We start from the raw sequence: 26959 nt of genomic DNA, 5'->3' as shown, positions 1-26959 counted from the left end.
TTGGTTTGTTTTTTTTTGTATCTGGTTTATTTTACTTAACATAATGTCCTCCAAGTCTGCCCATATGGCCACTAATGGCAGGATTTCCTTCTTTGGTAAGGATGAATAGTTTTCCACTGTATGTATAAACCATCTTTTGTTTACTCATGTATCTGTGGATGTACACTTGGGCTGTTTCCACATTTTGGCAATTCTGAATAATGAGGCTGTGAACATTTTTTGTTGTTTTTCACTAATGACTTGTAGGAGTCTCTTCTATTTTTGGACAAAATCCTTATCACATGTATGGTTTACAGATATGTCCTCCTATTCTTCATGTTGCTTTCAGTCTTGATTGTTTCCTTTTCTGTTTAGAAGGTTTTCAGTTTGCTATAATCAAATTTATCTATTTGTACTTTTTGTTACCTGTGCTTTTGATGTCATAGCCAAGAAATTATTCCTATTTACAATGTTTACTAGTTTTCCCTGTTTTCTCCTGAGTTATATCATTTCAGGTTTTTGTGAAGTGATGTAATATTGAAAGTAGAATGTGACACATTAAAGATGTATTCTGCCATGCTTGTACAATTATATCAAAATGGATTGTACTATCAAATATAACTAAAATGAACCAATAAAGTGGAAAAAAAAGATGTATTTTGTAAAGCCTAAAAAATCACTGAAATAATTTTAAACTGTATATAATTAGTAGACCAATATTGGAGATAAAACAGAATCACAAAATATAATCAATTCAGAAGAAGGAGGAAAAGAAGAAGAGAGACAAAGAACAGATGGGAATAAATGGAAAACAAATAGTAAAATAGTAGATTTAAAAATCAAATATATTAATGATTATATTAAATGTAAATGATCTAAATACTTCAATTAAAAGGCAGAGGCTGTGAGATTAGAAAAGAAGGTAAAACTCAACTATATGGTTTTCACAAGAAACCCACTTTTTAAAAAAACGATTCATTGGCATTTCATTTAATTTATGCTAATTTGAAGAGACCTTTTCTACAGTAAAATTTTCTTCCAATAAATAAGAATCCCATCTTAAATATAAAGACATATTCAGAATATAAGTAAAGGATTAATCAAAAGAAAGCTGAAATGATGTCGACTTCAGAACAAAGAACATTACCAGAGACATAGGAGGACACTGTAAGCGGTCACTTCAGTGAGAAGATCTAATAGCCTTGTAATCTTAAAGTGTGTGTGAGCATTTTCAAAACCATTCAGTAAAAACTACTAGAACTAAAAGAATAAACAGATAGATCTTCAAGAACAAATTACAGCTGCTACTTGATTTGTGATGGTCATAACCAAATAAACCTATCGCAAGTTAAAAATATTATAAGTTGAAAAAGTACTTAATATACCTAACCTATCAAACATCATAACTTAGAAACAACACAGGACATTGTAAAATATTAGTTGTTTGCCCCCATGATTGCATGGCTGATTGGAACTTTGCTCCTTGCCACTCTGCCACATGACAAAATAATATTAATGATATATACTACTAGCCTGAGAAAAGATCAAAATTCAAAATTTGAAGTATGGTTTCCACAGAATGAATATCATTTTCACACAATCATAAGCTCAAAAAATCATTAAGAGACATTAATACTTTTAGTAATTTAGAGAACAAGTAGACATATAATCAAAAAAGATATAGAAAGTACTGCAAACCAACTCATCCAAGAATACTCCAATAAGCAACAGAAGAAAATGCATTCTTTTCAATACCCTTGCTCAAGATAGACCATATTTTGAGCCATAAAACAAATTTAACAAATTTAAGTTGTTTAAAAGGACAGAAGTAATGCATATTTTACTCTCTGACTACAATTAAACTAAAAATTGAAGTTACCTGGGAAAATTCCCAAACATTTGCAAATTAAACTGTGTCCTTCTAAACAACTCATTAATTAAAGAAGAACCATCAAGTAAATTAGAAAGTATTTTCAACTGAATAAAAAAAAAGTGAAAACCCAACAAACCAAAATTTGTGAGATGGACTTGAATCCAGGCTTATGGGAAAATTTATAACATTAAATACTTATATTAAAAAACAAGAGAGTTTTGAATTAGTAATCTAAACTCATACTGTAACTGGAAAATAGGGAGTAAATTCAATCCAAAGCAAGCAGAAGAAAGGAAATAATACACATGAGAGCATAAATCAATAATTTTAAAAAATTGGCAACTAGTTCAATTGAAAAATATTGTGCAAGTTAATCAAAAGATGTGCAAAAACTGAATACTGTCCCTGGTACAGATACTAGCACCTTCTGTGGTATAGCAAAAACCATAGAACACAGCTCTGGAGCAGAAGGGCTGGATATGAAACTAGCCTCTGCTATTTCCCAACTTGGAAAAGTTTCTCAACTTCTCTAATCTGCATTTATTCCCATTTAACATTTTATTAGTGTGAAAATTAAATGAGCAAGGTTTATGAGAACATGGTAAACTAACATTAAATGTTAACTGTTATTGATCATATTATTCTGAAATTCTATTAACATGAAGAACTTCTGTTTCACCAAACACTAACACCATAACACCATAAGTGAAAAAAGGACTACCCAATGACAAGATATTTGCAAACAGCTATTCAACAAAGGTATTGTTTCCAGAATATCTGAAGAATTTCTTCCACCTAGAAATAAGCATATAACCCAATGGAAAAGTGGGGAAAAGATTTAAATCAAACTTCACAAGAAAGGTCCAAGTGAACAATACATACAAAAGTGCTCAATTTACTTAATTAATCATCAGGGAAATGGCATCAGGGCATAATCCTGGGGACACAGCCCTGCCAGCTAGAGGGGGCAAGTTGTGCTCTCAACTCTTACCAAGCCTACATTAACCCGGTAGGATGGCAAACACATACCTTTCTTCTTGTCCTTACAAAAAAAAAAAAAAAATCAGGTTTTCCTGTCCCTGCTGGAGATGGACTAAAGGCAGATTTGGTGACCTCAATGGTGTTGTAAGCAGGTACAGGGACTTTGAAGAATATGTTCTGAGTCTTTAATTAAATTTCTTAATCCCTGGTTCTCTGGAAGGCAGCATGGAAATTCCCAGCTATAGTAGAAGCCAGGGAAGGCAGCGAAAAGTTCTCCCTAGTGAAGTAAGAGATGGGCCAATGTGGGTTTTATATTCAAAATTGTAAATGTCATTTTTCTCTACTCTCAGTTCTTTGAGATAATATATGCAGACTATAATTGATAAGGAATCAGCATTGGAAAGAAAAGGAGAAATTGTAACATTTATTTAGCTTGTATCACGTGCCCAACCCTGAGTGAAGGGCTTTCTACATAACATTTCATTCAATGCTTCCTGAAAACTGACTAGTTAAAAATTAATGTTAAGATTTAATGATGGTTAGATTCAGACATGCAAAACAGTTACAGTCATCTTGATCTCCTTATGTTTTTAAAAAACATAAGAATATGTTGGATAAACCCAATCCTCATTAGTATCTTAATGAAGTCTTTCCTGATCAAGGTCTTTCTACCTGTTTATATGTTCTCATTAGTGAGCGGAAGGACCTGTTAACAGCCATGCCTCCACACTAGGAGAGACAGGAATGGAATTGAATCAAATCAAATAGAATGGAATGGACTAAGATGGGGTGGGATGAGATGGGATAGAATAGTTATAAATAAATAGAATAAAATAAAGTAGGTCTGTTTATTAGTGCCTGCTTCATTTCTGGTATTCTGTTGAATATTTCACATGTATTATATCTGATGGTCTTCACAAGAATCCTACAAAAGGATGTAAGTTATGGCAAGAAAATAATGTTCTTGCATCCTTGTGTGAATGAAAAAGTTCATTTCACAGGAATACACAGTCCCATATAGTTCACAGGTTTGGGGAGTGTGATCTGGATTTCAGCCTCCACATACTCCCTCAACCAGGCATGTATGGGTAAGCTACAAAATACACAAGCCTGTGTGTAAACCCCATAATTAGAATTATATCCACCATTTAATAGATGAGAGAATGGACCTTAAAGGTAGATACCTTGCCCCAGTTAATGAAGCTCCTGGATTGAATTCAAATTGTACTCCTGAGGACCAAAAGACCTTGCAGTTCACTAGTATGCCACACCACAGAGGCAGGCAGGAGTATTTTACAGGTCAGCATTAAAACTGTTAGCAGCAATGATTGTAGGTTCTAAATGACCCCAAATAGTACAGAAGCCTTATTTTCTAATTATTCACAGGAATGGAATGATAGGGTATCACAGTAATTCATATTCTTCCAGATTATTGGCTTCTAGTCTCATGGTTCCACCAGCCTACTCAATATTTCCCTGTAGATGGCTAGGTTAATGAGTCTGAAATAGAACTCTTGATATCTTGGCCACTTAAACCTGGACTTAAACTCTTTCCCATCAGGCTTCCAGATACTGGGTATGCAGAACCACAATCCAGTTGTTCAGGATAAAACCATTGAAGTAATAATCCTTTTCTCTTTTATCCAATTATACTACCAGTACTTCAGGAAACCTGTAAACTTGATTTTCAAAAATGCATCAAATCCGTCGGTGCTGTTATGGTGGGTGTGCTGAAGACCACTGGTCTTGTGGGGTTGGCTGTATGTGAGAATCCACACGAGAGGCTAAGAATATTGTATGCAAAGATTCTTGATGTTCTTGAGCATATCCCTAAAAATGCAGCACATGGAAAATATACAGAACAGATTACAAATGAGAAACTGGGTATGGTTAAAGCGGAATCAGATGTTAAAAAATTAGAAGACCAACTTCAACTTGGCCAAATAGAAAAGGTGATTCTTCAGGCTGAAAATGAACTAAGTCTGACAAGAAAAATGCTGCAGTGGAAACCATGGGAGCCATTAGTGAAAGAGCCACCTGCCAACCAGTGGAAATGGCCAATATAATCACTATATGTCTTCTGCGGGCTGATGGGAAACTGATGTAATTAAATGTTCTGTTATTTTAAAAATGTCTCCATGTTCTTGACATAATCAAGAAAACTGACACAGGACATATTGAAGAGACTAGTGTTTAGGATCTTATGAATCAGTTTTTGATTTGTAGAGTATTTGTCCAGATTATTTCAAAGATGGTATTTCTTTAAACAGAAAGATTGTGGGAAGATCTGAAAGTTAATTAGAAAAATTCCTACAGATCTTTATTTCAGAGGCCAAAATCAGAGGCTTAAGTCTCTTTAGTAGTATCCTTAGCATGTTACTTAATTTCATTTCATTATCCTGAAAAAAAAAAGAGAAAAAGTACTTTATTATTATTGTCTAAACAACTTCACTGGTCACTGTTTGAGATGAAGTAGTAAGCATGAAAATGTTCAGTTATGAGAATAATGGCAAAAATAGTTTGTGATAAAATTTTAAATTGTGGACCTCCTTGGCTATGATCTTATGTGTGAAGTAAAATTTAAATATATAATTCTATAATGACTTTCAAATCCATTACAAATATCATTTTATTTTAGGCTGCATTTGAATTATTTACTTTATTTTCTCTATTTCCATATTTTATTCATTTTGTCACATTTTGTTGTTACTTCATTAGCCTTGAAAACCATCTGATTAGAATTCATTGTACAGTTGAAGTGATTGATTTTTAATACTTGAAAAATTTCTTATTGTTACAGAGGTGGTTGGAAAAACCTTTTCTTTTGTTTATTTAAGGAAGTTAGCTTTCTGGCCCTTAGCCTTTAATTTTATTGATCAACCCAACTACCTCAGGATAGAGGTAGAATTTCTTTTAAAAAAGAGAGGAGTTTCTGAAGTTTACCTGGCACACATGGACTTATATTCAAAACATCTTAGTTTTATGGGTATAATTTCAGAGTGGAATCGCTAAGTAGTTTTCACTGTTTCTAGTATGGATGCAGCTAGGTATCAAGTCGAAGACAAATGCTGTTCAAGGAAGGAAGGTGGCAAGCTCATGGTTTGACAAAAATCAGATTACTTTGCATCCATCTTCACTTTTTCTTCCTAGCTCCCCATTATTTCCAAATACCCAGTTCAATTTATTTTTTTCCTTCATAGATGGATAGTTCTTCTTTCTCAGTCTGGGTTTTTTTTTTTTTTTTTTTTTTTTTAATGTATGGGTTGTCTCTTCTGAGTTGTTCAAAAAGAGAAAAAAAATAGTATTTTTCCTTTTTCCTGATATATTTCTCCCTCATAAAGCTATATTCTATATGCTAGATTAATATTAGGTAGTAGGTAGATTGGCTTACTTCTTAGCAGTCAGATGGAAAAGGGAGAGCCTTGTGGAGGGGAAGCAGAAGTGTCAAAAGGGAGTGTCAAACCCAGGGCTCTCATTCCTGCAGTGCAGCACCATTGTGAGTTCAGTGACTAAAGTGAGGAAAGTTGTTAACCTCTCAGATGGCCTATTTTCCCCTCTGTAAGAGAAACAGCATTGATGATTTATAACTTCCTTTTCCAGTTCTAACATTTACCTAAATATACAGTGTATTTGATAAATTCAGAATATATAACCCTGAAGCATGTGTGCATGGATGCTTTTAAGCTAATTTTCTAACAAACATTTTTACATAAAAAAATGCATCAAATCCAACCATACCTCATCATTCCCACCACCAGCAACCTGGACGAACTCCTTCCTCTCTCTTCTCTTCTAAGGCTAATGATTGACATGATCTATCCCCTGATTCTATCCTTGCCTTGTAGTTTCTTTACTACAGAGCATCTGGAAGAATCCTTTTACACTTTTGTCAGATTTAATATTTCTGTTCACAAAATGATTGCCTGATTTTATATCACATGAAGACTGAAACCAAAGTTGAAGTGAATGTCTGTATTTCCAGTTATTCTGTGGCTTGAGCTTCAAGCAGTGGGAATAATTCTTACCAGTAAGGTAAGTAAAAGAGGAAATTCACTGAAATTCCATATTGGAAAGCGTCTCTTAGAGATTCAGAAATTCATGTGCATTGAAAAAAGAACAAGTGAGAGTACACTGGAGTTGAGTTGGTTGTGACAGCAGTGGTACTGGTTAACTGCAGAGGGCAAGAATAACACACAGAGAGAAGCATAATGGACAAATTTGGCTCAGAAAAAACCTGAAGATCAGAAAAGCATCCTGAACATAGCTAGAGACTGCACAGTGAACTGGTGTTTGAAAAGTGCTGTATTTCTAAACTGGCAAATGGAGAGCCAAGACAGGATCCAACTTGAGGAGGACATGCTGGAGTTTGCTGCTACAAAAGCCCAGGAGATCATAGCAAACATTGACATACAGTTCTTGCAAATACCTACTGTGTGGCCTAGGGTGTAACTAGTAGAATGTGTATGAAACAGGCACAGAGAAGATTGTACCAGGGAATTCATGTCAGAAAAATGGAGGAATGTGCTACTCACTTTTCATTTGAGTCTAGGGGCTCATGTGAGCCAACACGGGTCTGGAAATTGAACAGACAGGTGTGTGATACACTGGGAACTAAGCCTGGAAATGCTGTATTTGGAGGTAGTAGAGCGTATGGAGAGTTGGCTCCCCTGCCTGTGAATAGAAATCTTGGGAGGCTGCTGAGATCCAGATTCTCAACAGAGATTGGTGCTGCGTCTATTTCCTGCCACTCCAACACTTGACACGGTCTGTTGGAATAAAGGACTCAACACTTGACGTGGTTCTGTTGATCATCCTCCCTCTTGGGGAGGCGTGGCATGACTTCATGTGTAGTTGCTTTTAATATTAATAATCAATATATCATTTAGAAACTTACTGGAAAAACATTGGGAAAGTTTTACTGTATTGGGACACAAAATAGTGCCAATAAAAATTTGGCAGAAGTACATAGATAAAATATATGAAAATAAACAATTGTAGCTGTGTCCAAGTTAAAAGGAGCCTGTGATTGCTTTAGTATAATAATAGATGGATAAAGAGGCATTCCTCTGAGCTTGGATGCGGTGTTTAGACTTTGTTGCTTTCTTAGTTTCAATAGTTGATTCTAGAGATACTTTGCATAATAAAAACATTTAGGTTAGTCATAAGTATAATTCATGCTTTTCCTATGTTTAGTCTAATTCTTTAAGAATCAGAATAAGATTGTGGTCTGCTACTATATGAAATTAGAATAGACTAAATATTAATTATAAGTTGATTTCTTGCCCTTTAATAATAGTAAAAGTTTCTCACTGTTAAACACTGGAGTTCATGGTGGGGGGAGTCTCAGAAAATCTAGTGATGTGTTTGTTCTGAAGGTTGAAGGCTGGCAGATCATGATGCCCTCAGTTTAGCTGGGACACAAGTTTGTTTCAGTTTAGCTGGGAGACGAGGTTGTTTTAATCTAGCTGAGAAATAAGGTTGTTTTGGTCTGAGCTGTCATACAGAGAGAATGTGTACTTTGAGAAGAAGCATAGATTGTACTTTTGAAGGTTTTTCTTATTTTAAACTAACTGTAAAATGATATGATCATTAGTAAAGAAAAATATCTATAAAAAGGCTGACAGAAAAAATAAAGACAGATTCAGCCTCAGAACGTCTGGTGTCTCTGTGTGCTGTTTTTCCACGGTGCCAACGCCTCCCATCCACCTAGGACCCCCGATCATGCTAGGGCTGGACCCCGGCAGATTGGCAACTGCCTGGCCATAGTGGTCTGTTGTTCTAATATCTCTAGAGCAGATAACACCCAACAAAATCTTTAAGGTCTGCTTAGACATAATCCCCAGCTTCCAGAACTCTCCTCACAGAACCCTCTAGCAGCACCACCCTGAGAGTACACAGGTCTGGTCTACGCAGACAAATCTTTAATTGAAGTACTTCTCATTTGATCATACCTTATATTGGTGAGAAGAGAATCTGAGAACTATTTCAACCAACTTCAAATTTCAGGCTATTCCAACTGGCAGGTCAGTGAGCAACATAAAGAAAAAGGGGTTAACAATCCCTACCCCTAATTCAGATTCATATCGCCACCCTCAATTTCTCTCTCCACAGCCCAGGAAGAAATGGAAAGAACAGGATAGTCAGGAATAGGCAATAACCAACCTGATCAACTGTTTTGATCAGCACCTCAGCAGAGACAATTCTTTTATTAAGATTTTTTTCCCTTTATTTTAGTGTTCTTATTATGGTGATTGGTTCAAGGATATATAACTATATATGTATTTTTTTCTCAATTTACCACTTTTTTAATGATAGTTATTTTTCCCTATCTTGTTTTTGAGAATTAGAATTTTTGGTTTGCTAGTTTTCATCTTACCTTGTTTTGTTTATGTGTGATTGTTTCTTTTATTTTTCTTTCTCTCCATTCTACTGATAACAGACAAATTCTCTTGTAACATGCAAGGTAACATAATGCTTCCCAAAGTTCATAACTCCCCAGTAACTGACTCCAAAGATATTGAAACAAATGAATATCAGATAAAGAATTCAGAAGGATGATTATAAAATGATCGATGAATTCCAAGAGAACACAGGTAAAACAACTATATGAATTAAGGACATAATTATCAAATATGAATGAGAATTTTAAAAAGGAAATAGAGATATTGAAAAAGAACCAAACAGAAATCTTGGAAATGAAAGACATAATAAATCAAATAGTGTTCAGTTAAAAGTATATCTAATAGAATAGACCCCAATGAAGACAGAATTGCAGAGGTGGAAGACAAAGTTGCCAGCCTTGGACATTCAGACAGTATTAAAGTAAAGAAAATTAGTAACCATTATCAGAATATACAAGAACTCTGGGACAATATTAAAAGACTAAATTTAATAATCATTGTTAAATAAAGAGGGTATGAGATGCAGGCTAATGGAATGAATAACCTCTTTGGTAAATAATAATAACAGGAAATTTTCCCAACCTTGAGAATGAGATGGACATCTAGATACAGCATGCATTTAGAACCACAAATAGATAAATTTTTAAAGAAAGAACCTCTCCACAACACATTAAAATGCGTAACTTCTAGAACAAGGATAGAATTTCAAAAGCCTCAAGGGAAAAATGTCAGGTCACATTTAGAGGCAAGTCAATCCGAATTACATATGATTTCCCCTCACAAACTCTAAAAGCCATAAGCGTTTGGAATATGTCTAAGTCCCGAAAGAAAATAACTGTCAACAAAGATTACCATATCCAGCAAAACTATCCTTCAGAATTGAGTAAGAAACAAAACCTTTCCAAGATAAGGAGAAACTAAAATAATTCATGATGACTAAGCTGGCAGTACAGAAAATACTTAAGGAACTACTTCACACAGAAGAAATTGAAAACAAACCCAGAGCTCACAAATGAACCAATCTCATGTGAAAGAGTGACTAAGAAATGAGAAATGGGACCAAATTGAACATTAGAAATAAATCAAAATGGCAGGAATTAATTAAGAATAGTGTTTAATAACATTGAATGTAAATGGTCTGAACTCTCCAATTGGAAACATAGGCTGGCAAAATGAATTAAAACAAGACCCAAGAGACTAACTTTGTTTGCAAGAGACTAACCTTATAAGCAGAAAGTCTCAGGTTGAAAGTGAAAGGATGGTTGATATACTATGCAAATGGAGCTGCAAAATGAGCAAGAGTAGCAACTCACATATCTGATTAAGCCAATTTTGAGCCTTCAGAGAGACAAAGGAGTTCAAAAAATGCTAGTAAAGGGACAAATTCAATAAGAGGATATAATAATAGTAAATATTTATGTCCCAAATATCTGTGAACCTAATTATATAAAACATATACTACTTGAATTAAAAACTCAGACTCAAATACAATAATACTGTGTTATTTCAACAAACCTCTCTCATCAATAGATAGGTCATTGTTTTAGTTAGCTTTTGCATCATTGTGACCAAAAGACCTGACAAGAACAATTAGAAAAGGAAAGGTTTATTTTTGCTTAGAGTTTCATAGTTTCAGTTCAAAGTTGACTGATTCTATAGCTCTTGGCCTGAGGTGAGGCAGAAGAACCTGGAAGAAGGGCATGATGAAGGAAAGTAGCTGAGGACATGATAGTCAGGAAGTAGCAAGAAGACTTGGCTCACTAGGGACAAAATATTTACCCTAAAGTCACTTTTGAATAATGAATGGGTATTAGAAGTCAGGTAAGAAATTCAAAAATTCTTAGCATCAAATAAGAATTGTAACACAATATACCAGAACTTCTTTTGGGACATTATGAAGAGAATTCTAAGAAGAAAATTTATAGCGAGTGCCAATGTAAGAAAATCAGAAAGATCCTAAATAAACAACCTATGGTGCATCTCAATATCCCTGATAAAGAAAAATAAAACAAATCCAAAACCAGTGGAAGGAAGGAAATAATTAAAATCAGAGCTGAAGTCAGGGAAATTGGGAAGAAGAAAACAATATAAAGTATCAAAAAAGTTAAAGAGTTGGTTCTTTGAAAAGACAAGGAAGCCATTCTAGTTGGAGTAAGATGAAATCTTGGAGTTGTTTTAATTTGCATTTCTATAATTACTAGAGATGAACACTTTTTCATATATTTATTAATTGCCTGTGTGTCTTCTTCTGTAAAGTGTCTGTCCAGTTCCTTGGCCCATTTATTGACTGGGTTCTTTGTATTTTTGTTGTAAAGTTTTGTAAGTTCCTTATAAATTTTGGAGATAAGTGCTCTATCTGAAGTGCATGTGGAAAAGATTTTCTTCCACTCTGTAGGCTCTCTCTTCACATTCTTGATTGTATCCTTTGCTGAGAAAAAGCTTTTTAGTTTGAGTCCATCCCTTTTATTGATTCTTGCTTTGATTTCTTGTGCTTTGGGAGTCTTATTGAGGAAGTCTAATCCTAAGCCAACATGATGAAGATTCAGGCCTACTTTGTCTTCTATTAGGTGCAGGGTCTCTGGTCTAATTCCTATGTCTTTGATCCACTTTCAGTTCAGTTTTACACGAAAGGTATGAATCTGCATTGTGTACAACCACAGAAATGAAATTATGTACACCATTTGTGTACAATGAATCAAAATGCAGTCTGTAAAAAATTAAAAACTAAATAAAAATAATAAAAAAGACAATATCTGATATATAATGAAATAAAGTAAAAAAAAAAGACAAAATAGATTTGTAAGCCCTTAGCCAAACTAACCAACAGAAAATGACAGAATACCCAAATTAGTAAAATTAGAGATGAAAAAGGAGAAGTCACCACAGACATCACAGAAATCCAAAGGGTCATTAGGGATTATTTTGAAAATTTGTACTCCAACAAACTGGAACACCTAGAAGAAATGGATACATTTTTAGACACATATGATCTGCCAAAATGGATCAAAAGGATATAGAAAACCTAAACAGACAAAAAACTAGCAATGAGATAAAAGCAGTAACAAAATTTCCAACAAAGAAAAGCCCAGGACCAAATGGATTTTTAGCTGAACTCTACCAGACCTTTAATGAAGAATTAGTACCAATGCTTCTCAAATTATTCTGTAAAATGGAAATTAAGAAAATACTTTCAAATTCATTCTATGAAGCCAGTATCACACTCAAACCAGATAAGGACCAGTTAAAGAAAGAAACTTCACACCAATATCCCTGATAAGCTTATATACATAAATCCTTAATAAATTATTAGCAAATCATATTCAACAGCATATTAAGAAGATTGTACATCATGATCAAGTTGGCTTTATCTCAGAGACACAAGGATGTTTTAACATATACAAACCAGTAAATGTAATTCATCACATAAACACAATTAAGGACAAAATTACTTAATTAATAGATGCAAAGGATGGCCTTCAACAGAATTCAGCACTCATTCATGATAAAATCACTGAAGAAATTAGGAACAGAAGGAAGCTACCTCAATATCATAAAGACTATATGTAACAAACTCAAGGCCAACATCATGGGGAATGTGGAAAAACTGAAAGCATTTCCCTTAAAATCTGGAATGAGACAAGGAAATTCACTCTTACCACCCCTATTCAATATAGTACTAGAAATTCTAGCCAAAGAAATTAGGCAAGAGAAGTAATTAAAAGGGATAAATGTAGGAAAGGAAGAAATCAGATTTCCATTGTTCATAGATGATATTATCCTTTACTTTGAAAATCCAAAAAGTTCCAGAAAAGAATGCTAGAGCTAATAAATAAATTCAGAAAGGTGACTGATTTCAAAATCAATATACAAAAATCAACAGCTTTCTGTACAGCAATAATTAATCTACTGAAAAACACTTCAGAAAAATAATGCCATTAGTAATAGCCTAAAAAAATAAAACATCTAGGAATAAATCTAAACAAATAGGTGAAAGACCTCTATGATGAAAACCACAGAACATCAAATAAAGAAAATGAAGAAGACACAAGAAGATAGAAATACTGCCCATGTCCATGTACAGGCAGAATTAATATTGTTTAAATGGCCATATTACTGGAAGAAAGATACACATTCAATGCAATCCCCCTAAAAATACCAATGATGTTCTTCACAGAACCAAGGGAAAAAACAGTCCTAAAATTCATCTGGAAAAATAAAAGACCCAGAATAGCCAAAGCAAAGAAAACAATGCTGGAAGCATCACATCACCTAACTTCAAATTATACTAAAGAGCTATAGTAACAAAAAGTGTACTACACTAGCATAAAAACAGATATATAGACCAATGGTGCATAAGAGAAGACAGAAAAAAACCCACACAGGTTCAGTCAACTGATCCTTGACAAAGGTGCCAAAAACATACATTGGAGAAAAGATAGCCTTGTTAACAAATGGTTATCCATATGTAGAAGACAAAACAAAACTAGAGCTTCATCTCTTACCCTACAAAAAAGTCAACTCGAAATGGATCAAAGACCAGAAATTAGACCAGAAACCATGTGACTTCTAAAAGAAAATGTAGGGTCAACACTCCAACATAGGTAGGCACAGGCCATGACTTTCTCAATAGAAACCCTAAGGCTCAGGAAATAATACCAAGGATTAATAAATGTGATGGCATCAAATGAACAAGCATCTGCATAGCAAAGTGAACAATTAAGAATGTGAAGAGAGAACCTACAGTATGGATGAAAATCTTTGCAAGCTACTATTCAGACAGGAATGATACCCAGAATATATAAAGAACTCAAAAAACTTTAAAAAAAATTAAAAATGGACAAATGAACTAAACTGACACTTCTAAAAGAAGAAATATGAATGACCAACAAATACATGAAAAAAGGTTTGTCAATTAGGGAAATATAAATTGGAACTATACTGAAATTTCATCTCACTCCAGTCAGAATACCAGTCATCAAGAATACAAACAGTAAAAAGTGCTGGAGAGGAACACTTTTACACTGTTGGTGGGACTGTAAACTAATACAACCACTATGGAAATCAATATGGAGGTTCCTCAAAAGACTCAGCATGGAACCACCATGCAACCCAGCTATACCACTCCTTGGTACTTATCCTAAAGAATTAAAGTCCTATGTTCATATGTGAATACATGACCAGTGAAAGTACACATCATGTGCAACCACAAGAATGGGATCCTAATTAGAATAAGTTATATTCCATGTATGTATAATGTGTCAAAATATACTCTACAGTTATGTATATCTAAAAAGAACATTTTTTTAAAAAAAGAAGGAAGAATAGAAATCATTGTACTAGTGATGCATGCATACTCATGTTTATAGCAGCACAATTCACAATAGCCAAACTATGGAACCATCCTAGGTGCCCATCAGTGACTGAATGGATAAAGGAAATGTGGTACATATAAACAAGGAGTTTTTTTCACCCATAAAGAAGAATGAAATTATGTTTGCAGGAAAGTGGATGAACTTGGCACATTTTATTAAGTGAAATAAGTCAAACTACAAAAGTCAAAGGTCATGTGTTTTCCTTCATATATTCGAGTTTGAGAGGAAAAGAAAGGTTGTTGGGGGTGAGAATCTTATGAAAATCAAAGGGAGAGCAGTAAAGTAGAGGAAAGGGACTGGGGGTGGGAGGAGAAGGAAAGAGGAAAACCAGGAAATGACACTGGTCAAATTATTGTTACATTGAATACAAGTGTGCATATGTAACAAGAAATCCCACCATTCATTATGTTCAACTATAATGTACCAATAAAAAATGGAAAAAATAACAGTAAAGAAATTAAAAAAAAAACCTCGCATGATTTTCATAACCTGCAAAGTCCTATTTGTCCTGGTCATCTTTGGCTCTGTAGCTCTATTAGGGCCCCTTACCATTCCTCAAACATGCTACATCTTCTCTGGCCTGGGGGCCTTTGCCATGGCTGTGCCCTCTGCTTAGAACACCCTTCTTTAGGCCTCCCCATGCTTGATTCCTCACTTCACTGTCTGCTCCAATATTACCTCCCCAGAAAGGCCTTCTGTCATCACCCCACCCCAAATGAAACCAATCTCACACCCTGCTTCATTTTTCCTCATAAAATTTATCAGTACCTAACATGGTTTTCCACATGTGTTTGTGCTTTGGTCCACCTCCACTGGCAGAGTGCAAGTTCCATGAAAGCAGACACTTTCCCTGTCCTGTTCACTGTTGTTTCTCAGAGCCTAGAACCTGCCTAGTACATTGCTATGGATTAAGAAGTATTTGTTAAGTGAAAGATTAAATTCTCACAGAAACCCCACAAGGGGGTTTTTAGGCTCATTCCTGCACCGCACATGAAGTAAGTACAGCTCAGAGAAACAGTAACCTATGTAAGACCACATCACTACAAGAGAAGAATTCAGGCTCCAAACAAAGCTGTCTGATTTCGGCTTATACTTTACCTATGACGTGTGTCTTTTAGGTGACAGTGTAGATGATAATGTAGATTGGAGCTTCCAATCTTAAAAGGTATTGTCATCTAGTTTCTATTTTAATAATAAAAAAAAACTGGAAAGAACTCTCAGGACCACCTAAAATTAAATTCTTCATCCCATGGTTTATAAAACCCTGTGACTTCCGGAATAGAGTTTACATCTGGAAAGACAGTGATGGTATCCTTTCCAATTTCGATTTGTAAAAAGTCAATAGAGAAAGTGTTTATTTAAACAGTTTATTAGCAAACAGCATGAGAGATTCCACACACATGCCAAGGGGTGACTGGGGACACATGCTCATGCCTAGTCCTGTGAGCATTTGTTGCCTGGTGGTTTGGGCCATTTTACATTGTTTTTATTCTCATTCTTAAATAAGGTTTATTTCTTACCCACAATGGACTTTCACATAGATGAAAACAAAACACTCATGGTGAGATATAGAATGTTAATATATAATATAAAAATAATGAGAAAGAAATTGGCCTCTAGATGATATCACACAATCCATAAATTGCAGTGCTGCAATTTGGACCTCAAGTGTCCCCCAGTGATCCGTGTGTTAAAGGCTTGGTCCCCAGCATTATGAGGTGGGTCCTAGGGAGAGGTCTTTGGATCATTGGGGGTATGTCCTTGAAGGGGACTTGGAACCTTTGTCTCTTCCTTTTTTCCTTATAATATGATTAGCTTAGGTTTTTGTTATAATAATAGAAAACTAACACATCCATCTATTATCAGACTTAGATATGACAATTAAAGACATTCCCATTACCAAAAACAAAGCTTAAAGGGAAGGGAACTATCATTATTGACTGTATCCAAATGGCTTTTCATTTACTGGGAATTAAAGACTGACCCCACTACAAGTATGATCTATGGCAAGTCCTTATAATAGTAGCCTAAAGTTCATCATGTGGAAATGAAAGACAATTATTAGTTAATAAACGGTTAAATGTTTAACTCAAAGGGAAAACATATCAAATTTCAGGTTACGAAGGGAGTTTTTTGTTTTATTTTGAGGTTATATTATTATGATAAATTTTCATTGATTGTTTTATAAGCATCATTCCCCAAACCAAAGATGATTTACTCTGCTACTTTAAAAATTTATTTTTAGAACATCTTCAGTTTTTCTTACATAATTTAATGTGATAACATAAACAGCGTATGCCACCTTGGCTAGAAAGGAAAAGGTTAAGTGCCTTTATGTAGAGTGAGTAGTACAAAACATTATATGTAAGTGAATTTTATAATAAAATATGTATACATACATATATATATATATTTCTACATAAACTCATGTCTTCATAATATACCACATAATATTAACTTAAAAATAATTCCTGAGGGAGTTCAGGGCACTATGCCTGTTTTGCAAATGTGGCTGTGTGGACCCCTTCTCTACCCTGCTGCCTCTATTACTCTTGCCCTAGGAGGCTGACATCTGTGGATTACATTAATGGGCCCCTTGGCTCTTTGGCTTCTGGATTGACCAACAGGAGGTCTGAGTGGGAATCAGAGGGTGAGAGAAGAAAGACAGTGAGGCATTTATTTCCCTCCAATTTCTGGCCACAGAAATTGGTCAGAAATTCTGGCCACAGCTCCTATCAGAGGTCTTCCCCTATGTGACAGCCCCGTCAAGTTTCCTCTGGGTTCCTTCCTTCCTCCTCACCTTTGAGTTTATGGGTGCTAACAACTGCTCCCCTTTCCCTGATCTCTGGGATGCTTCCAGTTTCTTTAGTCCTCAATTAACAATTTGAACATGTCATCTCTTTTCTGCCAGGATCCTAATAATACAAGGCTCAAAAGTCAAAAGGAGGGGTGGATGTTGTTGGAAGTTACTGGTCTGTTCTAATCCTCTCACTTTACAGACTAGGGAACAGAGGCTAAGGGAGATTACGAGACTTGTCCAACAATAAGGCAGAGCCACAACAAGAAAACACATCTTAGATTGTTAGAGATTTATATGAGTTAATTTATACATTAAATGCTCAATATAGCACTTGGTAAAACTCAGAAATTTTAACAGCATCATTATCACCATGTACTAATTCCTATTCTAATTAAGGAAAAAAGGAAAACACACTTAAAACACCACAAACTTTATAGCATGAGGATTCAAAAATTAATAATACTGGATAGATGGAAAAATCAAAGCCCAAAAAGGTTGTGTCCAAGGCAGGTTCACAGACTTTATAGCATGAATGAGAAAGAGATACCAAGGTTCAGAACTTGGAAAGTGAGCATGTATACATGCCAGTTCCCTTCGGCCCCATCAGCCAGGAATCTTGCTCAGTGAACAACCTGCACAGCTGTCATATTCTGGCTTTGGTTCATATTCCCAGCAAATTGGTGTCACTATTAAACAAAAATAACTTTATCTCATTGAATTGTTGTGAATGTCCACTGAGAGCCTATGAAAAGTGCTTTCGAAACTTGAAAGCAAATGGGTCAGAAATTAGCTGGTTTAGTCAGCTTTTGTATCTCTGTGGCCAAAATGCTCAACAACAACAGCTTAGAAGAGGAAATGTTTATGTGGGCCTCAGGATTCCAGAGATTTCATTCTATAGGCAGCCTACTGCATTGCTCTGGGCTCAAGATGAGACATCAATTCTTGGAAGAAGGGACCAGCAGAGGAAAACTTCCCAGCTCATGGCAGAGTCAGAAAACAGAGAGAGAGAAAGAGAGGAGAGAGAGAGAGAGAGAGAGAGAGAGAGAGAGAGAGAGAGAGAGAGAGAGAGAGAGAGAGAGAGAGTAGATAAAGTAGGAAGAACAACCCTTTCATGCACACAGTCAGTGACCCACCTCCTCCAGCCATGCCCCACCTGCTCACAGTGGCCATTAGCCCATTCAAACTAAGATAGACTGATGAGGTTACAGCTCTTGTAATCTAATCATTTACCTCTGAATATGTCTGCATTAACAGGAGCCTCTGGGGGACACCTCGCATCCAAACTATAAACCAGCTCTCTCAGGGACAGAGCTGCTCTTCATTAATATATTCTGAGCTTCTACAGCCCTTTTCCCTTCCTCCATGTTCATCCACATGAAACTGCAGCTGAGACCTGGTTGTTTCTCTCTCAAACTCAATGTGAGTTTCTCACATCACAAAAAGCTCCCCCAGTTCTGTCCCTGGGCACTGCACCTCTGCTTTGAAGTAAATGAGTATCTTACCACCAGTAGATGCTTAGGACCTATGACTATGGTTATCTTGAACCAAGACCAGTTCTACATGAAAGCATAATGCACAATATGGGCCAGTGAACGTCAAATGCCAGGTAAGGCACACTGTCTTAGGAGACCAAGTGAGAGTGGGAGGAAAATTATTTAGAGCCCAGAAAAGTCCAAAAACAGTAGTGGGATCAACTTTAGATTTAAAGGCTAATACGACTTTGATGGGGATTTGGGAATGGTTCACTGAGGGATCTTTCAGGTAAATGCACTTATCATAAAGGTAGGAATCACATTTTTTGTCTGTTTTATTCCCCATGTTCCCAGTTATGCTTGTTTGTTTGTTTATTTATTTATTTATTTTGCGGTGCTGGGGATTGAACCCAGGGCCTTGTGCTTGCAAGGCAAGCACTCTACCAACTGAGCTATCTCCCCAACCCCCCAGTTATGCTTTATGTGAGGAAGAATGGTGGCATCTCCCCTCTGAAAGCACTGTTGTAAAGTCCCACACATCCGACATTTCTGGTGATTCCTGCCCAAGAGGGAAAGGGTTGAATCAGTGACCTCTGGCAAATCCTTCTAGGCTCAGGATTATGCATCTAAAATGTGGAAGCTTATTCTCGTCTAGTCTGATTCATCAGCCTGTGCATTGACAATGCCAAATCAAGACCCCAGCCATGAGGAGACTTTGCTCACTCGCTTCCATCGAGTCAAGCTTCTCTCTCCCCTTTCCACATTCCCCTCTGCTCCCTCTGAAATACACACAAACACTGTCAGTTGAAGGTAAATTATCTCCCTCCTCTATTTTTAAGTTAAATCATCCAAAAAGCCTATTTTCTCTAGGAATGCTCCATAGTTCAAGGGAACAAGAAAAGAGCCTTTGAGAAAGAACTCCTCCAAACTTTCTTCCTTTAAAATCTTGTCCCAATAAATACAATAAACTCTAAATAATTACTGTATGCCTAAAGTAATAGGTAAAAGTCTACCAAGAAACAGAATGGTCCCATAGTCTCAAAGACTCTTCTCATGAATTGCTTAATAATTTTGAAGGAAAACCAGTGACCTCACAGTGGGAGAATCTAGCAGGTACCACCATAATCCAGTGACCAAAAAGGGACTTACAGACAACAGGAGCCTCCTGCTGTGATGCACACGCATGTCACTTGGGTAGGATCCCTGCTGGGGATGTGCAATCTGAGCCCACTGTAGAGGCAATATCAGATAAGTCCAAACTGAGAGATCATCAATAAAATATTCCTCTATTCTTCAAAAGTTCAGTGTCATGAAAGACAAAGGAAGGATTCCAGATTAAAGGTACTGCAGTGCAGTGTTGATCCTAGCTTGGATTGTGGATTGGAAAAAAGTACATTTTAATATAGGACATTGTTGAGGCAACTGAAATTCCTATATGAATTGTAGAATAGATCATGATATTGCATTGATGTTTAATTTCCTGATTTTGAAAAAATTCTTGTTTTTAGAACTGATATATTTTGGCATGAAGGGTGTGATGTCTGCCATATACTCTTAAGGATTTAATAATAATGTGTACATATTATTTATTTATTATTATTCATGTACATAGAAGTAAGCATTCTTATAGATTCATATATAATATCCAAATATATATTCATGTGCATCTAGAATAATAAATATGGCAAATTAAACAACTGCTGAATCTGAATGCTAACAACGCAGAGTTCTTTGTATAAATTTTGGAGTATTTCTCTGAGTTTGAAATTGTTTCAGAATGAAAAGTAAAAAATAAAATAAAATAAAAACAACTTGTTGTAAATAAAAACAACTTGTCATATTTTACAGAAGCCATTTAGCCCATGTCCTGGCCCTATGCAGTGGTGTCTGATTTCTTAGGCTCCAAAATCAATCACAGAACAAAACAGAGAAGCTTCCATTAGCACACCTAAGCTATTAGCACATCAGTAGAAACTACAAGTGAACAAAGTAGTAGTTGGAAATAATTGTCTGAGCACAAAACAATAGCAGGACAACCACAGAGAGAAAGTTAATAGCCATGTACATGGCAGCAGGACAATCCTTCCCTTATAAACACACCAACTATGAAACTTGGCCAAACCCACTCTGCCCAGCCCACTCTGCCCTCGGGAACTGCAAGTCTTAAAGTTACAAGGAAGGGCAGGCAGAAGGGCTGTGCACATTTTGAAAAAGTCTCTGAAAATAAGAATAAATCTGTTCCTGGAAACAGTTCTGGAAGGGAGAGAAGGAAACCGTGATGACTGTAAGATACTGGAATAGGTTGCAAGGGGAGGCCAGCGGGCATCCTTCCCTGGACATCTTTAAAAGAGGAGAACACCGTTTAGGAAAATATTATGATATGTAGAATTTTTCTTTCAAATATTTCATCATAAAGTGCAAGAGTATTGTCTTACTTGACTGAAGCTATAGCTCAGGTGGCAATCAGTCATGCCCAGGGCCAGGTTTCAGCTCACTCTCCATCTACCAGGCCCATGTTCAGAGCAGCTACTACAAGTATTTCTGCTCTAGTGCTATCAACAATCAAAACAGGGGCTGGGGTGTGATTCAGCATGCCTAGCACACACAAGCTCTGGGTTTAATCCCCAGCAAAACAAATAAAATAAAAATGATTAATTACTATGCAGAGGTCAGAAATGTATTTTGAATGGCATGTTGAATGTTAGGAAAGGGCTCTCACATGTGAAATGGCAAGTATGGAATGATATGGACTGTCTTGACATGCTCCCTCCCTTGCTTATAAGTGTCTATGGAGGCCTCAGGGACAATGCCTTAGACTATAAGCCCTATATGGCCCTGTGGCCAGCTGAGTCTCTGATTCTACTTTCTGACACTAATTATGAGAATGACAAAGTGCTCTAAAATTGAAGTGTCCGCTAGAATTAAATCTTTCAAACAAGGAGATAGCTGGAGAATATAAAAGAACAGTAAGTTGGGAGTTGGGGTGTCCTGAACAGTTTCATGAACTACTTTTTCACACATGCCAATAAAATATTTAATTAATAACTCACTATTTCAAAACTTCTTCTGAAGTCACAATTGTCAAAATAAAGATCTGTGCATTACTGAATTGACTTGAGGTCAGCTTATAGCAGAGCATGAAGTGTGGTTCTGCATAAATATAGGAACAGCTGGCAATATGGTCTGTGGGGGTCCCTTTTAGTTAATGAAGTCCAATTTAATTCTGCTATGTTCTGAGAAGAAATGCTGTATGGTCTCAATTCTTTAAAATTATTGGAACTCATTTTGTGGGCTAGAATATAGTCTACTTGGGAAAAGGCTCACATTCACAAGAGAACAATGTATTTGCTACAGTTTGACAGCCGTGTTCCATAAATCATCACGAATTCATTAATAGATGTTGTTCAAGTCTACCATAGCCTTACTGATTGTCTACTGATATATAAATTACTAAGAAAGTTAAAATCACCAAATAAATTGAATTATCTATTTTCCTTTTGTCAATTTTTTGAAGATATATTAATAAGTATACACATATTTAAGGTTATGTCTTTTTATTGAATTAAATTTTCAGTCAATATAAATATTATCTGTATCTCTGATAATACTCCTATCCTGAAACCTTATTTATTTGACATTAAATAAACACCCAATTTTCTTTTAATTAGTGTTGACACTAATATATAGTTTTCATCCTTTTAACATGTCTTTACCTTTATATTTAAAGACATGTTTCTAGTAGGTAGAATATAATTGGGTATTGCATTTTTATTGAACCTGACAATTTCTAGCTCTTAATTTTGATGTTTAGGCCACTTATACTTAATGTAATTAATATGGTTGAGTTTAAATCTACCATTCACTGTTTAATTTTGTACTTGTTTAGGGCCACTATAGTGCCAAACTTGTTCTTCCAGAGATTACACTTGCATGTGTTCTAATATCTAAAAAAAATTACACACACACACAAACACACACATACACCATGTTTCTAGTTGTTTTGACAGAAAAGTAGTTCTACACCAGTCACACTCCACCATGGCCAGATGTGGAAGTAGGGAATCTGTACTTAAAATGCTTCTCAGGTGATTCTGTTGTACTGCTAGAGTTGGGAACCATTGCTTTAACCCAAGTGTCACAAATCTAAATGGAATATTGGAAATGTGGGTTGCAAGATTGGCTATAAGGCAATAAGGGATGTTAGTAGCTGTAGAGAAACTAAAGAATCTGAGATCCAACTGAAAATTATTACATTTAATGTTTAAAATACTTGGATCCAAATTTTAAAACATATCTATGGGCTGAAATGTTCCCTAGATCCACCCATTTACAACATCTGTGAATCTTCTCTAGAGTCAATTGATCACTTAAAATAGGGTTCCAGAATTGAGCACCATCTTCTTTGGTAGACTGACAGCTCAACATGCTGCTTCACCATAATTATCTATAATCTGTATCCCCTAAGTCCCTTACTTCAGTGTAGGACAAGTTTATGTTTTGGCAACAGAGAGCTTATGTTTAGCTGTGTTCCCTCTCTCTCACACAAATGCCCACACAACCAGATCCCTCTGCCCTGCATGGTATTAACAGACTTTACATCTGCCAGTACTAAATTTCACTTTGTTGGTTTGGGCTCAAGGTTTTGTCCTGCCAAGAACATTTTGAATCTTGGTTCAGTTATCTTTCAAGGTAACCACGTTACCCAGATGTGTACCAATTGAAAGTCTGGGAAGTATGCCTCCTGTTCTCAAGTGCCCAGAGCTGGTAAGTAGACCCCAGGACACAGACCCACTATCACTGGCCAATCAGTCCTACTTTTGTTGTTTATAGTCTCCACTCCCAGGGAACAGAGAACAGAAGAAGATGAAATACAAACCAGCAAACCTAGTTCTCAGGAAGTATTATGGCAAAATGCCAGGGTGATGGTGAATTTGTAGTCTGCATGTGCATTTTGAACAAACATTCGTGTGAATATTTTTGTCACTTATTTCCACAGGTAATAGATAATTTTATATGGAGAGGACAGGGACACCCTTGAGCAATGTAGAGAGATCCTTCTTTCTGTTTGGCTCTCACCAGAAGACCCAGCTCTGGCACTAATTAAATGCATAGTCTTGGCCTATTGAGTTTTTGTTCCTGAGCCTCAGTTCACTAATTTGAGGTTTCTCTCTGAAGAAGTCATTGTCCTCTTTGCCTGGCACTCTCTCCCCTGTAGGGGTCCAATTACTCCTCTCTCCACAAGGCCTTGCTTTTCAATCCAAGACATTCTTCTGGGAAAAGCAGTTAGAGGGAACTTTTCCCCCTCTAACTTTACCCCTCAAAATTTATCCTACCACTTTCTTACTTAAACGTGTCCACTTTAAGTAGCTCAGTGGTCAGGCTGACTTTTTAATCTTACTCTTGACCCCATCCCATCCTCACACATACACCTCATTCCAGCTGCACTCAGTAACTTCAAATCCCTTTGTTTAAAAAAAAAATTGTGCTTTTCTACCCCTTCATGCCTTAATTCATGCTGTCATCCCTGCCTGGAATGTCCACCCTTTCTTCTACTCCCAACTTATATCAATTCATGGCTAAAAACTCAACTCAGCCAAAGCATCCCCCAGGAGACCGGTTGATGGACTCAGAAGCTTCTTTGGTACCTTCAAGATCTCACTGTCCATGCATCTGTGGGTTTTAACTGACTTATCTTTTTCTCCTACTTGACTCTAAGCTTCTTGCAGGTCAGGATTTTTTTGTTTACCATGGTCTGAACCAGTTTCTGTTGAAGTATAGGTGCTCATTGAATCACTGAATAGACTGAATGTCAAGTGAATTAATGAGTGAGCCAGTCTCACCACACAGGGTGCTATCCATTTCCTCACCAGAGCGGCTATGCCACGCATGACTGAGCCCTCCTCACAACATCCTCAACTCAAACTCAGACACTTGGAATCTGCTCAAAGCAAGAATCTAAATGTCAGACGTTTCCCTCATGAGACTGCAGTTATTCACTCAATTCTCCATCTTCTTTATAAATTCCCTCCCTACGCAGGGCAAATTAAATGGAAGAAAATTAGGAAATCTCCTTTCCTCTCTTTTCTTACCACCTCACAACCACGGGGAGCCACACTCCAGAAGTGCTGCCCTGGAAGCCAAGAAGTCAAGGAAACCTCTGGAAATACATCAATTGGAAAAATCCACTGCTGGCCAGCCCCGTACCAGACATCTCCCCTGCTGAATTTTCTCATTGCTTGAAGTCTACAACTAATTCACTTGTTTATGTTCCTAACCCCAAGTTCAGGGCATCTGCAATTTAATTTGAGCCATGGATAGATGAAGCTATAACTCTGCTGAGTTGCAAGAGCATAAACACCTTCTGGGCTGAACTCTGCTTGGCATTCCACAGCATCAATCCTACCCGGACCTATAAATGTGTTTTTACTCACTTTCCAAGACCACCTTCAGCAGTCCCAGATGGTAGTGACTAGTCTCCAAGGCTGGAAGATGTCACTCAGGATTGAATGGGAACAGAGTGGCTAGAATGGATAGGGTAAGGAAGAATGGAGAGAAAAAGGATTACTGAGGAGAGAGGAAGAGAATGTTTAAGGGGAACAGGGAGAGGCCTTGAGGTAAACTGGAGATGAATTCTTCAGGCTCTGGAGGGTGTGGGAAGGGTTAAGCCAACCTCCGAAACACTTCTCCAGACAAATACTTGATTGGGTCCTCCTTCACCATCCTCCCATCCACCAAAATGAGAAATAAATAGAGTAGGGCAAGTACACATCAGAATCACTCAAGAGTTTGTACGCTTCCACTGTCCATCATGTTCCTGCCAAAACCATCTTTGCCTTTGTAGATTTACCCTGGACTCCATCCCTTCCATCTCTGTGGACACTGAGGAATGAATACCCAACATGGGCGAGGGAGATAATGAGGGACAGCAAAACAAGCTCTGATCAGGGAATGCCAGGATGCGCCTATGCCCAGTGAAGCTCCTGTGGGAAGCCCACTTTGCATCTCATCTCTCCTAACTGCTTACTGGTCCTGCCACCCCACATTCATTGACCACTGTCCACCTACAGGTGATACACTTTTGGTGTATGTCACTGGATACAGAGATAAGACCCCTGTTACCATGAAGAGCAGAATCCATGGCAATAAGGCAGAGGAGCTATTCCAATAAGTACACAAATACCCACACGCATGCACACGACACGCACACACACACACACACACACGGACACTCACATACTCTTCCCACACACTACCCTCACCTGATAACTCAAGTTACTTGGAGTGGCAGTCTCCATGCTGGACCTCTGGGCCTTCCCAGGGAGTCAGCTGGCCCTCATGCTAGGTCCCTGCCATGCAGCTGCCACCCACACTCCAGGCCAGCAGCCTCTGAAATGCCATGCAGACATTTCCACTCGTCCAGAGCTTCTTAAGTGCCTCTAATATACACCATGTGTCCCAACAGGAAAACACATTCATCAACTCTACAAAATGTGATCAAAGCTACAGAGGCTAAAGAAAACAGAGATGGGGGTTTAGGGGAAGTGGGCTGGTCAGAGAGAAGAGAGAAATCCAGGGACCTGGGTGGAGTTGACCAACATGGGGGTGAGTCCAATGGAAGAAGTCCAGAATAGGATCCAGACTTCTGTGCTCCAATCCCTGTTTCAATTGGCCTCCCTTGGGTTGTCTCCTCAGATCAGTTTCAGGATTGAGATTTCATCTTTGTAGAACCAAAAAACATTAGTTCTGGGATACTATATATCACCTGGCTACCCTAATTTTATAGGTAGGTAATGCATACGTCTACCTGTCTAAAGCACCATCCATCACCTTTAATCCTACATGTCTTTCTACCTAGGTCACCACTGTCTGCATTAATTTGAGCAGGTTCCACCTTTAATCCTACATATCCATGCTTCTCCCAGGTAAACTGTTTGCTTTACATCTGAGCAGGTTCTAGGGACACAGGTGAAAGATCCCTCATTTGGAAGAGGACTTAGACATGACACCTCTGTCTCCTAGCCTCCTGAGTTCTGTTAGAGAATTTTAGTTCCTCTTGTTATAAACCAAGGGGTTGAGTCTGA

The 26959-nt window shown here is 37.0% G+C and overlaps 2 protein-coding genes and 1 long non-coding RNA gene across 3 annotated transcripts in view; 2 read left to right on the top strand and 1 right to left on the bottom strand.

The window, feature by feature from the left end:
* The window catches only part of LOC306661376 (voltage-dependent L-type calcium channel subunit alpha-1C-like), a 448729-nt gene that overhangs the window by 39435 nt on the left and 382335 nt on the right, over nucleotides 1-26959 (top strand). The gene's annotated exons all lie outside the window — the stretch shown is intronic.
* Nucleotides 1-26959, bottom strand: part of LOC306661381 — a 448014-nt gene that overhangs the window by 92272 nt on the left and 328783 nt on the right. The window lies entirely within an intron of this gene.
* Nucleotides 4552-5382, top strand: LOC306661258 (NADH dehydrogenase [ubiquinone] 1 alpha subcomplex subunit 5-like; the record flags this gene model as incomplete). Its single annotated transcript, XM_079140115.1, has 1 exon — nucleotides 4552-5382. The coding sequence occupies one exon, from the start codon at nucleotides 4552-4554 to the stop codon at nucleotides 4897-4899; it is 348 nt and encodes a 115-aa protein (XP_078996241.1). The 3' UTR covers nucleotides 4900-5382.

The sequence above is a fragment of the Sciurus vulgaris genome (assembly GCF_902686455.1).
Source record: "Sciurus vulgaris genome assembly, chromosome: 5".
In the NCBI taxonomy this organism is placed as follows: domain Eukaryota; kingdom Metazoa; phylum Chordata; class Mammalia; order Rodentia; family Sciuridae; genus Sciurus; species Sciurus vulgaris.
This window is presented reverse-complemented; position numbering and strand designations above follow the sequence as displayed.